The sequence below is a fragment of the Bubalus bubalis genome, chromosome 5, assembly GCF_019923935.1.
Source record: "Bubalus bubalis isolate 160015118507 breed Murrah chromosome 5, NDDB_SH_1, whole genome shotgun sequence".
Taxonomy (NCBI): domain Eukaryota; kingdom Metazoa; phylum Chordata; class Mammalia; order Artiodactyla; family Bovidae; genus Bubalus; species Bubalus bubalis.
In genome coordinates, this window is record NC_059161.1 from 80,848,365 (window position 1) to 80,862,953 (window position 14,589).

Here is a 14,589-nt window from a genome sequence, read left to right on the forward strand (position 1 = left end):
TGAGAATAGTGTCAGGGTGTAGGAAGATAGCTCCACAAGGATGGAGGAAGTAGAAGGATACAGCTAGAAATAAAAAGAAATGCACAGACTTTCAGACTGTTTTTCAAGCTATGGTACATGATGGATAAATGAAGAAGGATATTTTTCACTATGACTGCTCATGTTTTCACATTTTTCATTAGCTATGTATAAAAAAATATTTAACATAGCATCTGTTATCCAAACAATGGAAAGAGATGCCATTTATTGTTTACAGTGTATTTCAGAAATCAATGTCTAAATTTAATTCATACATTTTGGCAACATACCTTCTCTTAGTTCTCTAGCTATACTCCTGTCCAACTCCTGCTGAGTCTGAAATGAGTCAAATATTTATCTTTAAGATAAACAAGTTATATGTTTATAACTTATTAAATGTGACTTTTAAATAATACTTTTATTTTATTTTTTTTTATTTTATTTTATTTTTAAACTTTACATAACTGTATTAGTTTTGCCAAATATCAAAATGAATCCGCCACAGGTATACATGTGTTCCCCATCCTGAACCCTCCTCCCTCCTCCCTCCCCACTCCATCCCTCTGGGTCGTCCCAGTGCACCAGCCCCAAGCATCCAGTATCATGCATCGAACCTGGACTGGCAACTCGTTTCATACATGATATTTTACATGTTTCAATGCCATTCTCCCAAATCTTCCCACCCTCTCCCTCTCTCACAGAGTCCATAAGACTGTTCTATACATCAGTGTCTCTTTTGCTGCCTCGTACACAGGGTTATAGTTACCATCTTTCTAAATTCCATATATATGCGTTAGTATACTGTATTGGTGTTTTTCTTTCTGGCTTACTTCACTCTGTATAATAGGCTCCAGTTTCATCCACCTCATTAGAACTGATTCAAATGTATTCTTTTTAATGGCTGAGTAATACTCCATTGTGTATATGTACCACAGCTTTCTTATCCATTCATCTGCTGATGGACATCTAGGTTGCTTCCATGTCCTGGCTATTATAAACAGTGCTGCGATGAACATTGGGGTACACGTGTCTCTTTCCCTTCTGGTTTCCTCAGTGTGTATGCCCAGCAGTGGGATTGCTGGATCATAAGGCAGGTCTATTTCCAGTTTTTTAAGGAATCTCCACACTGTTCTCCATAGTGGCTGTACTAGTTTGCATTCCCACCAACAGTGTAAGAAGGTTCTCTTTTCCCCACACCCTCTCCAGCATTTATTACTTGTAGACTTTTGGATCGCAGCCATTCTGACTGGTGTGAAATGGTGCCTCATAGTGATTTTGATTTGCATTTCTCTGATAATGAGTGATGTTGAGCATCTTTTCATGTGTTTGTTAGCCATCTGTATGTCTTCTTTGGAGAAATGTCTATTTAGTTCTTTGGCCCATTTTTTGATTGGGTCATTTATTTTTCTGGAGTTGAGCTGTAGGAGTTGCTTGTATATTCTCGAGATTAGTTGTTTGTCAGTTGCTTCATTTGCTATTATCTTCTCCCATTCTGAAGGCTGTCTTTTCACCTTGCTAATAGTTTCCTTTGATGTGCAGAAGCTTTTAAGGTTAATTAGGCCCCATTTGTTTATTTTTGCTTTTATTTCCAATATTCTGGGAGGTGGGTCATAGAGGATCCTGCTGTGATGTATGTCAGAGAGTGTTTTGCCTATGTTCTCCTCTAGGAGTTTTATAGTTTCTGGTCTTACGTTGAGATCTTTAATCCATTTTGAGTTTATTTTTGTGTATGGTGTTAGAAAGTGTTCTAGTTTCATTCTTTTACAAGTGGTTGACCAGATTTCCCAGCACCACTTGTTAAAGAGATTGTCTTTAATCCATTGTAAATTCTTGCCTCCTTTGTCAAAGATAAGGTGTCCATATGTGCGTGGATTTATCCTTGGGCTTTCTATTTTGTTCCATTGATCTATATTTCTGTCTTTGTGCCAGTACCATACTGTCTTGATAACTGTGGCTTTGTAGTACAGCCTGAAGTCAGGTAGGTTGATTCCTCCAGTTCCATTCTTCTTTCTCAAGATCGCTTTGGCTATTCAAGGCTTTTTGTATTTCCATACAAATTGTGAAGTTATTTGTTCTAGCTCTGTGAAGAATGCTGTTGGTAGCTTGATAGGGATTGCATTGAATCTATAGATTGCTTTGGGTAGTATACTCATTTTCACTATATTGATTCTTCCAATCCATGAACATGGTATATTTCTCCATCTGTTAGTGTCCTCTTTGATTTCTTTCACCAGTGTTTTATAGTTTTCTATATATAGGTCTTTAGTTTCTTTAGGTAGATATATTCCTAAGTATTTTATTCTTTCCATTGCAATGGTGAATGGAATTGTTTCCTTAATTTCTCTTTCTGTTTTCTCATTATTAGTGTATAGGAATGCAAGGGATTTCTGGGTGTTGATTTTATATCCTGCAACTTTACTATAGTCATTGATTAGTTCTAGTAATTTTCTGGTGGAGTCTTTAGGGTTTTCTATGTAGAGGATCATGTCATCTGCAAACAGTGAGAGTTTTACTTCTTCTTTTCCAATTTGGATTCCTTTTATTTCTTTTTCTGTTCTGATTGCTGTGGCCAAAACTTCCAAAACTATGTTGAATAGTAATGGTGAAAGTGGACACCCTTGTCTTGTTCCTGACTTTAGAGGAAATGCTTTCAATTTTTCACCATTGAGGATAATGTTTGCTGTGGGTTTGTCATATATAGCTTTGATTGTGTTGAGGTATGTTCCTTCTATTCCTGCTTTCTGGAGAGTTTTGATCATAAATGGATGTTGAATTTTGTCAAAGGCTTTCTCTGCATCTATTGAGATAATCATATGGTTTTTATTTTTCAATTTGTTAATGTGGTGTATTACATTGATTGATTTGCAGATATTGAAGAATCCTTGCATCCCTGGGATAAAGCCCACTTGGTCATGGTGTATGATCTTTTTAATGTGTTGTTGGATTCTGATTGCTAGAATTTTGTTAAGGATTTTTGCATCTATGTTCATCAGTGATATTGGCCTGTAATTTTCTTTTTTTGTGGGATCTTTGTCAGGTTTTGGTATTAGGGTGATGGTGGCCTCATAGAATGAGTGGGACACTGTAAAAGCAGTCCTAAGGGGAAAGTTCATAGCAATACAGGCACACCTCAAGAAACAAGAAAAAGTCAAATAAATAACCTAACTCTACACCTAAAGCAACTAGAAAAGGAAGAAATGAAGAACCCCAGGGTTAGTAGAAGGAAAGAAATCTTAAAAATTAGAGCAGAAATAAATGCAAAAGAAACAAAAGAGACCATAGCAAAAATCAACAAAGCCAAAAGCTGGTTCTTTGAAAGGATAAATAAAATTGACAAACCATTAGCCAGACTCATCAAGAAACAAAGGGAGAAAAATCAAATCAATAAAATTAGAAATGAAAATGGAGAGATCACAACAGACAACACAGAAATACAAAGGATCATAAGAGACTACTATCAACAATTATATGCCAATAAAATGGACAACGAGGAAGAAATGGACAAATTCTTAGAAAAGTACAACTTTCCAAAACTCAACCAGGAAGAAATAGAAAATCTTAACAGACCCATCACAAGCATGGAAATTGAAACTGTAATCAAAAATCTTCCAGCAAACAAAAGCCCAGGTCCAGACGGCTTCACAGCTAAATAATACTTTTAGAGACTAGATCTAACCTTAAGATTACCTCAGTAGAAAAAAAATCACATAAAAAAAATGAATTCCTACTTATTCTGCTTATAGATAACAGAGAACATACCTATGGAATGCTATTTAGATTAATCTGATAAAAAGTACAATAAATATCAGTCTATCAAGTACACATAATTTCAGAGAATTAGGGAATGGCCCATAATCTTCAGAATGATCCATAAGATTACTAGCTTCTCCCCTAAAAGCTCCTGGCCTAAATATGTACTTCTGAGACTATTTGATTTCTAGGTGAGGATCCTGTTCAAATGGCGGAAGTAGTTTGAGTCGAATGTTAATAAGGAAAACACATCTGTGATTTTCTTTAAACTTTTCCATTTAACGAAAACACAGAAAGGTGAGAAAATTATATACAAGAAAATGTATATAATGTATATACATATGTGTATGTGTATATATATATATATATATATATGTTGTATACTATACAACAATGTGCCAGCATGATTTAATTCTGAAGATGTTTAGCGAGAAGGATTCTCTCATAAGTTTTAGTTTCTGAACTACGTCCCACAGAAGGGGAAGATCCCACAGGGGTCACTGCAGGGTTGAGGAACAGAGAAGTCACAGCTGCAGGGGCTCTGGCCACTCTTTAGCTAAACTGTTCTATACTTCTCTCCATTTTATATAACATGGCTCCACGCAGAATTTTTTTTTTTTTAGAAGAAAGGTTGTTTTCTATGAAGAAAAAAACTTTTGTAAGGTATGAGACACATTGATTTACTCAAAGTTTCTAATTCTGCAAAAGAAGTAACAAAGCCAATGGCACTCTTACTGAGTCCTGTGCCAGCTACTTCCACAGGTTAAGAAAAAACATAGATTTTTAACTATAACATGGACAAAATGAATATATAAATCCTTCTTATATAATTAAACAATGCTTGTGGCATGACATGACTTTCTAACTAAACTATGTGCTTTAAATGCATAAATAAGAACAAATCAACAGCAAACTCCTATTTGTAACAGTTGATATAGTTAATTTAGAAAGGATAAATATTTTTTTAAAAACAAGACAGGGAACTTGAAGGAGAAAATCCTTATTTGAATCAAGCAGGCCAAAACTGAAGAGATTCATCCTTAAAAGGATGTTCATTTCCTCCAGATAAAACCTGATTAACTAAAATCAGTCAACATTGAATTATCCACATTTTGGGTTATTTAGAGCAAAATTTAAAACATGCAACAGATCTCTGTTTACTGTCTAGCATACTGCTATCCAAGCTGTCATCATTAGTTAGTTTATACAAAAAGTATGAGTGTAATCTCAATTGTAATCTAAATCTGCTCAGAAATTACAGTTGAACTTCATTTCCTCAGCCTGAAGTTTCAAGGGGAGGACTTGTATTCCTACCTGCCGTATGAGAAGAGAGGTTTATCTAACAGGTGAGTTTGGGACAAGGAACTAAGAAGTGCCTGCTTGGTTCCAAATCTCTTCTTTGAAAAGATGTTATGTGCCCACAGCACCATGAACTTGGGTCTGCAGTAGGCATCCTGTGTCTGGGATGGGGGTCAAGCATTTGCTTCCTCCCCTTAGGCCTGCATGGGGAAGTGTCTGACTTGGGATGAAGTTTTCAGAGGCCCGCTTTGACTGCACACCTAAAGCACGTCCTCCAGTTTCACGGCTCTCAAGTACTAAGACCCAACATAGCTGCAGTGCTGTCGAAGAAACTTTAGGTGGCTCTTCTATGACGGCAACATGTCAGGTTGAGACGGCATTTAACAAGGGCTACTTGTCTCTGCATCACCAACATCACACAAACACTATCAAAATGATAAACCCGTGTGCACAGATTGAAATGGCTATTTTAACCACAATGATTACACAATGAAAACTGGTTGCAGTTTCAAGCCTCCCATACCATTCATCCAGATGATGTCAAGATAGAGATAAAGTGAGCTTCATTTATAATTTTTAAATGTTTGCATTAACTACAAATTTACAAACATTCTACAACTGCTCATTAAGATAGTTTTTAGAAATTTAAATCAAAATTCTATAAGTAAAATAGCAATTAAAGATATACTCTTGTACAAGAAAATAACAAAAAATGTTAACCTAAAACCAGAAATTAATCTTCTGATTTAGTATTACAAGTTTGTTTAATTCATAAAAAGGATTTATCTAGGATTATTTCAAATAAAAACACATCCATATGTGGTTAGTGTTTAGATGCCAGTGATTCACTTATGCTTGCTTCGTGAATGAAGCTAAGTCGCTTCAGTTGTGTCCGACTCTGTGCAACTCCATAGACGGCAGCCCAACAGGGTCCCCCATCCCTGGGATTTTCCAGGCAAGAACACTGGAGTGGGTTGCCATTTTCTTCTCCAATGCATGAAAGTGAAAAGTGAAAGTGAAGTCACTCAGTCATGTCCGACTCTTCGCGACCCCATGGACTGCAGCCTACCAGGCCCCTCTGTCCATGGGATTTTCCTGGCAAGAGTATTGGATTGGGTTGCCATTGTCACTTATGCTTAAGGGTAGATAAACTGTGGTGGGTGCAGCAAAGCTTGGAAATGATTATGAACCACTGCCAAAGTGAAATCCATTAGAAAGTAAGTCAAACATCTTAAAGTATACTTTCAGTTACTAGGCAATAAGATTTCATTTCTAAAGTAGAATTTCAATGCAGCTTTTCAAGAAATTTAAAAAGTATTTCTTAAAAACAGGAGATCTAGGACCAAAAAAAAAAAAAATCATTAAATGTCTCCTTGATTAGCACAGATAATGACAGCTTTTACTTAGTGTGCATAAGTCAAATAAACAACTCAGAAGTTCACCAAATTAAAAACAAGGATCATTCATATCAGAAATCTGAAACCCAATGAACAAAAGATAACAGACCTAAACTCGGTCAAGTAAGTCTCCATGCTGTTATTTGAAGGGCGTGGAATTGAAGTAGAAAACCCTACATTTGCTCTTGGAGTAAGATTTCTGTTGAGCACTAAAGGATTATTGAAATTTCCAACACAAGGGGGCTCCAGTACTGGCCTTGTGCTAAGAAGGCTGAGTAAAGATCTGTTCTGCTCTTTCTTCACCTCAAGTTTGTTGCGGATCACTGCCAGCCTCTCATGTGTCCTGGGGAAGATGGAAAACACCAACTTTACTCATGTTTCCCTGAATTATCAGGATTTTTAAAGTTGCCATATAGTAAATGGAATTCCCAATAAACTGTTTGAACACTGAAAACACAGAGCAGACCTCCTGTAAACAATGATAGTTGTAACCTTGTTCTAAGTACAAATGTGTCTAGGGCTCCTCAAATAACAAGTCACAGTTGGGAGAGGAGAGAAAGGGCATCAGAGAGAAAGGGAGGTGGCCTCACACTGACACCTGCTGCCCTCTGGGACACACCTGCCTCCAGGAAGCAGTTCAGGGATGAAGAAACACCCCACCCCACAAAGCCACTTTCAAGCATTTGTTTTCACCACCCTTGTATACATGTTTTACTCATGACCTTGGAGAAATTAAACTTTTGGCTCTGAGGTATCACTTAGAGCCACAATCTCAAGAGAGGATGAGAAAGTCAAAGAGTGAGGCTGAAAAGAGCTAAAACAGACCCAGGATCAATTATAAGTATCCCCTGCTTTTCCAAAGTTCACTTTATGTTACTTAACTTCTACAAAGGGCCTATGTCAGAACCTGTTTTTGATGATAGAGGGAAAAAAAAATCTGAAGACAATTTCTGGTCTCATTTAAAAATCCAAAACTCTAAACAGTGTTCAGTGTATGGTTTTACATTGAGAGGCATCTCACTCCCAGCAGGGAGACTGGCCCCACTGAGCTCCTTTCCCGGAAGCCACACCCCACATCTCAGCATCAAGTCGCCACAGCCCTAAACCCTGTCTGGGAGCACCTGTGCTTCACTTGTGCATATTTATTTTATGTATCGACTTGCAGAATGTGTCCTCGGGTACCTGCTTCTTTGCTTTATGCTGCTTTGGCTTATGAAAGGCTTCCTAGGAGTGCTCTGCTTTCAGATAGTGGGGAAACCTGAACTGGGCACTGCAGGTGGGATCTACTCTTTCCATTCTCCAGACCCTTCAGTCAGGTCACTATATTACTTTTAGCCACTTTGTGATTTATCCTGCCTTTAACCCATGTGTTAATTTTCCCCTATTTCATAAGTATGCCTTTACATAGTGTGGAAAAACTTGATACAGTACTAATAGTTTGTCTTAAGCACCCCCTTAGCAGTGAACATCTAGTTAGCTTTCACTTCCTATTAATCTCATGTACCCCGCTCTATAAAAATTAGGCTTTAGAGACAAATTAATGAACTAAATTTAGTTTCTGTGATTCTGTGTTTTGACTTGTCTAGTTTATCTTCCAATGACTTTCTAACTTCACATTCTACTAGGTTGAGTTGCTTTTATTTTTCCAACTTTGCTTTATTAGAATCTTCTTGAAAACTTTTCATTTTGGAGAGATCAGATTCCAAGTCTTTAATTCTGAATTCCATCTGTTGAAATTCAGCTTGTGTCTAGGCAAATTGAAAAAGGTAACATTTTTAAAATAATCATTAACCTGGAAAATTATAATTGTTCCCTTTACTTTTGAGTCAGTGATTCAGAGAGCTATTTCAAAGGTGAAAAAAAAAAAGAGTGAAAGTTTAAAACAGTTATCATTAATGTGAAGTGAATTAAATCTGAATTATAAAATTAAAGTGGAATCACTGTTATAGTAGTACTTATATAATCTGATAATTCAAAGAATAAGAGGATCAACTTAAAATTTTAAAAACTGAACAAGACGACTTAAGAATAATTTAAGAGGATGGTACCAGTTTTAAATCACAATATTTTCTTTTCTTCCTAATGATCTTGTTTTTTACCAATTGGTCTTATAAGTAAAAGGATTCTCTAGTGAGAATCATTCTGAAAGATCAATTTAGTGACAACTGTGATGGAAACTGAAATATTTAAAGGGAAAACAAGTGCCTCCCTTTCTTCCAGAAATCTACAAAACTAACTGCTCTAAGGGAGGTAGAGGAAACACGTAAGCTGTATAGATCCAAAATGTAATGTACAGTGAAAGTGAATTCAAGCATATGAGAGATCAACAAATTAACCTGCAAAAATAGGTTGACTTTTTTTCATTTCTGTATGAGATCCTGTCTTGCTCTTTCTTCAATCTCCTGTTGATATTGCTCTACTTAACTGTGTCCTATCATATTCATTTCTATATGACTTCTGAGGTACACTACTTATTGCTCCAACTTCTTTTTCCTCTCTAGTTTTTTTTTTTACATTTCTTTTGCATTAGTTTCATAGATAAAAACACCTGTCGAAAAACTTGATTTTTTTTTGCATCCAGATGCAGACATTTTGAAGATGCAGTTTCCAGGTCTGCTGGAAAATCATCAGTCTTCAAGAATAAAAAGATACTGTTTGCTAGTGAAGAAAGTGGACTGAGCACAGCCTAACTCAAACCCAGGATCAAATAAATACAATGGTATTTGTATTGTAGACTGTAGGACCAGAGATTACTCAGAAAATCAAGAAAGAAGTTCAAACCACCAAGAGTCACAAAGTATGTTCTTCACTGTCATCTTTGTCACACAACAATTGCACTTGATTTTATACTCTTTTATTGTTCTACAATAATGTTTTTTCTATCTTTCTTCATAAAATGACTATAAGTCATCTCTTAATAGAATGTCTCTTACTTCTCCTCCCATCTTAATGTCCCAGGATTTTAAAGAAGTTTGAGGGATACTGTATTGAGTTATCTATGGCTAAGTTAATAAGTCCCTCCCAAAAGAAGACTGAGAATAAGACTCTAATTAATAAATCTTGTAAATATGGATTCTAATCCCATAAGCCTTTTTCTGAAGTACAAAGACTTTTTGCTAATTTGAATTGCATTCCAAAGAGAATTATTTGCAAAGTTAAAGAAATCCCATTTCCTAACATTTTACAGAGATGATCCACACATTTTTCTGAACAGCAACAAAAAATGCCTCATTCTTGTAATCTTTGTTACTGTCCATTTATGCAAGACAAGTGCTGTGCATATCAATAAATACTCCCTGTTACAACAATGTATACTTAGCCAAGATTCCCCCTCATGGAAGAAATGTCAACAGTGTAAAATTAGGGGCTAAACTGTTCCTCAGAGACTAGGTAACAAGCACTGATGTGAAAAGGCTCAAAGAGCTGGACAGTCACGAAAGCTCCATGAAGGAGGAGAGACTGGGCGCCAGGCCTGAAATAATGAAGGACTACCCAAGAGGAAAAGAAACTGTAAAGACAGAAAGGACAGTCTGAGCAAGGGCCAAGAAAAGGTGAAATCAGCCAGCTAACTTTGAGGATAAGATCCAACCACAGGGAAATAAAAACACGTGCACACAGAATCATGGAAATCAGTGTTCACAACAGCATTATTAATAGTCCCAAAGTGGAAACAACCCAAAGCTCCATCAAGTGATGATGGATACATGGCTTAGCTTACTGTTGACAACCAACAGAAATGGAAGAACTGATACTTGGTATCACATGGATGAACTGCGAAAACATGACTTCAAATGAGCAAAGCTAATCCCAAAGGAGCATACTGCATGATTCTATTTACATAAAATACCGAGGACAGGCATGTCTACAGAGACAGATATTAGACTGGAGGTTGCCTGGGGCTGAGGGAGATGGGAGGCCACGGGTGGTGGCTAAGGGATGCAGGGTTTCTTTTAGGGGGTGATGGAAATGCTCTACAATTGACTGTAGTCACCAGTTACACCTCTCTAGACTAAGAGTTACTGAACTACACATGTTGAGTGGGTTAATTCTATGGTATGTCAATTATATCTCAATAGCTTTAAAAAAAAATCCAATGGCAGGATCCAGATAATCTTCTTAATTCTCTACTTTGGATGTATGTATTCTACACCATCTGAGTACCTCCATGCTTTTACAATATCCTTAAAATGAAAAGGAAAGAAAGCAATGCCTAAACTTTAACTGGTTTGTATAATACCCTTTCTGCACAAGTTATTCTGAAATCCATGAAATAAATATCTACAGAACTCTACAGCCATTCACAAAAGGAAAGATGAGAAATGATAATTTTCTGAACATTCCATTAAACTAATATTATCCTCTGATTTTAATCTGGCTTGGCTCATCATGGTAATACAGCTATCACTTAAAAAGTATTGTTTCCAAGGAAAAAAAAGGCTCTCAAGTTGTGTGAATAATGAGGCACAATTCTCAACTTTCCTAAGGGTAAATAATATAAGAAAAAAGTAATATAATGCAAATGGTGGGATGAAAGTCAGAGTTTAAGGAACGAGTGCATTATAAAGATAAGAAAATTGTAGTAAGTTACTTGGAACAAAAATACAGAAGAAAGCTGACCATGAAAATGAGTGTCCATGAAAATGAGTGTCCTAAAACACTTTATCAGAGAAGGTGATGGCACCCCACTCCAGTACTCTTGCCTGGAAAATCCCATGGACGGAGGAGCCTGATAGGCTGCAGTCCATGGGGTCTCTAGAGTCAGACACGACAGCGACTTCACTTTCACTTCTCACTTTTATGCATTGAAGAAGGAAATGGCAACCCACTCCAGTGTTCTTGCCTGGAGAATCCCAGGGACGTGGGGTGTGGGGGGATGGGGGTGGGGGGGTTGGGGGGGCCTCGTGGGATGCCGTCCATGAGGTAGCACAGAGTCGGACACGACTGAAGCAACTTAGCAGCAGCAGCAGCAGCAAAACACTTTATCCTACATATTAACTGTTAACAAGTTCAATTTCATACATACCTGACTTGTGAGTTGACGTAGTTGTAGTAGTTTACAATTATTCTTCAAATCCTGTGCCTCTGCTTCTAACTTAGCACAATAACATGACATGACTTTCAGTGAAGCCTCCGACATAGACTGCTTTTTTACAGCGTCATCCAGTTCCTGTTGAAGTTGTCTCACAACTCCCTAATAAGATGCTCTGTCACTAGTTAATCAAATCACTTTACTATTATGTTATGTTAATAATAGATAACTCCAACATATGGACTTTGAAAACTATCACCACAGACAGCAACTCACCTTCTTTTTTCCTCCTCATTGACTCTGGTTATAGACAAAGAAGGGGCCACCCTACAGCCTTCCTGATATTAAGTTACTCAGACAAAGGATGCGGTCCCACTGTCCATGCCCTGCCCCTCCCAATAAATCTGCAGAGATTTGCCACCTCACGTCCAGAAAGAAATGAGCGTGTAGGTGGGAAAAGTGATGGAAAATTCCACACTGTGGAAACAGTGTGGAAACATTTTCCTTTCCTTTTTTATTATAAGCTTTGATTAACTCAGAGATCTTCACATATTCCAACCAGTGCTCAGATCTTTCCAATAGATTCCTACCTCAGCAGAAAAATGAGGCCATTTCCTTGTGGCTTATCTAGTAGTGTGTCTATATTAATCCCAAACTCCTAATTTATCCCTCCTCCCCACCTTTGCCCTTAGATAACCGCTCTATTCAATATTCTGTAGTCACCTACCTGGAAAAAGGAACTGAAAAATAATGGATATAGTGTACGAATAACTGAATCAACTTGCTGTACATCTGAAACTAACACAAAATTGTAAATCAACCATATTCCAATATAAAAGAAAAATGAAATTTAAAAATGAGCTTGCTCCCATGGCCTTCAAGGAGCCTCCATAACCTGGCCTCTACCTGCCTCCAGACTGCAGCTCCTACAACCCTCTCCCTGACTCACTCCATTCCTGCTGCTCACGAATCCTGCCATCCTTCATTTTTAGAGGACAAGCTTGTATTCAAATGATAGTTATTGATACTTAAAATGATCATTATGAGCAAATTGTTTGTAAAAATGTTAAAGTAAATCATAAATAGCAGTAGGAAGATTAAATCAAGAATAGTTTTGCTAAAACTCACCACCTGAGTCCCAAATTATGATTTAATGATAAGTAGATGCATTTGAAGAGTTGAGAGGCTTTAAGAATAAATGATTCAAGGCTAAAATGTTTCCCATATTAACTCAAATTCACATGAATAAAAATAAAATTGTACCAACAAATATAACAAAAAGCTATGACAAGCTACTGAAGCCAAAGTACGATATATAAAATACAGCCTCTGGGAAACCTGGAATTGACTATCAAGATAATCCAGGTAACTGAAGCTTCATTTCAAAATATTTATTTCAGGTTTGAGCATTTCATTTATCTGCTTCATCATGATACTGAAATGTGGTAACATAAAAATTAAAATTATTACCTTAATAAAGAGTAAGTAACTAGTACCTGTCTATGTTAACAATTTAGAACTAAATTTCTTAACATTTCATAAATGACACAATGTCCCTACGCAAAGTAAAGGATTTCTTTGGTCTAATTTTTATTTGCTGGATACAAGGTATGCTTTTAGGCTGGTTTAGAGAGCACAGATTCACAGCCTGTGTATTTTTTATATTCAACTAGATTCAACATTTAGCCAGAATCAAGAATCACTTTGAACTTTCTTTCACGAAGTCTGAGAATTATTTCTCCTTCTGGATGCTCACTTCTCCTTCTGCTTTCTCATTTTCGTACCAATACATTCTCTCTTTTAAATGAGTCCATTCCTTGATTAACTCCTTGTTTCTTTTCTCCAGCATCAGACCTTGTTTCTCATATTCGGCCTGAAGTTTTCTCACAATCTGCTGAAACTGGTCTTGGATGCTAATGACCGTCTTCTCTTTACTGTCGGCTCCCAGTTGCTGTCGGAGCAACATGTTTTCACTCTGGAGTTGAGATAATCTCTCCTCTAGGATTCCTGCTTTCCAAGGTATGTATTCACTTTGCCTTGTTCATCCTGATACATGTGTTCAGTTTCCTGCTTTTGACACTCTGATTGCCTTAGATCTCTCTGGACACGTTCTAACATCAAAGTCTTTTCTCTAAGATCATCTCTCGTGTGATGCAGCTTGATTTTCAGCTTATTAAAAATACTTTCCACTGTAGATAGTTGCTGGGAAAGCGTCTCATTGTTATCTTTTAGATTAGCCACATCATACTTCATTTTGTCCCGCAAGCATAACCACTCGTCTCTTGCTCTCTGGAAGGCAAGTTCCAGATCTCTTTTTGATGTCTGACCTTGATCATGATCATGTAAGGCAGCAGCCAGTCTAGAACGGTAGGATTTCACTTCCGTTTCCAGTCTTTGTTTACTTTCTTTTTCGTTCTCCAGCTTAGAGTTTAGCATTGTATTCTCAGCTGTCGGACCATTAAGCTAGTCTGTATAGAGGGATATAGTTTTTGTTAACGTTTCCTCGTTCAGTTTTATTGCCTTTTAAAGATCATCATTCTTTACTTTGAGAATTTCAATATCCTCAAAATAGTTCTCTTCCTTTTCCTGATGCTGATTTTTCAGTGCATCTATCTCCAGTCTTAGCATGGCAATTTCCTCCTGCAGCATGAGCTTTTTGTGCAACAGGTCTTCTGTTTCTTCACAACTATCATAAACCTAAGTGAAACAAAGGAGATTTTTAGCTAGTATTCAGTAAAGTGACATTCCATGATTTCTTCTGAAATGAAAGACTAACTTGTATGTTTATACAATGAAAATACTGCACCAAGTGCATCTCCAACAGGAAAAAAATAAGGTTCAAATCAATCCTCAGACTTTATACAAGCAGAAATTCCCAAAGTTTCAAAAATTTGATGGAAGACAATGAATCCACGAAAGTCAAAAAGAAATTCCAAGAGACTTTTCAAGAAGCTCAGAACTGGAAAGGCTTCTCTCTGAACTACAACAAACCCACAAGGATTAAAATAAAAGACTTATAGATCTGACTACACTTAAAAATTGCATCTGATGTGGAATGTTTATATAATGGAAAACTAGTAAGCCAGAAAAAAGAAT

At 36.9% G+C, this 14,589-nt stretch overlaps 1 protein-coding gene and 1 pseudogene across 1 annotated transcript in view; both read right to left on the minus strand.

The window, feature by feature from the left end:
- Positions 1-210: 210 nt before the first annotated feature.
- LOC123465839 lies at positions 211-13,459 on the minus strand (annotated as a pseudogene).
- LOC102414696 (ankyrin repeat domain-containing protein 26-like) overlaps positions 13,086-14,589 on the minus strand; it is a 54,660-nt gene continuing 53,156 nt past the window's right edge. The window contains 1 exon segment of the mRNA XM_045165895.1: positions 13,086-14,190. Coding sequence (XP_045021830.1) covers positions 14,017-14,190 — 174 coding nt within the window. The 3' untranslated portion in view covers positions 13,086-14,016.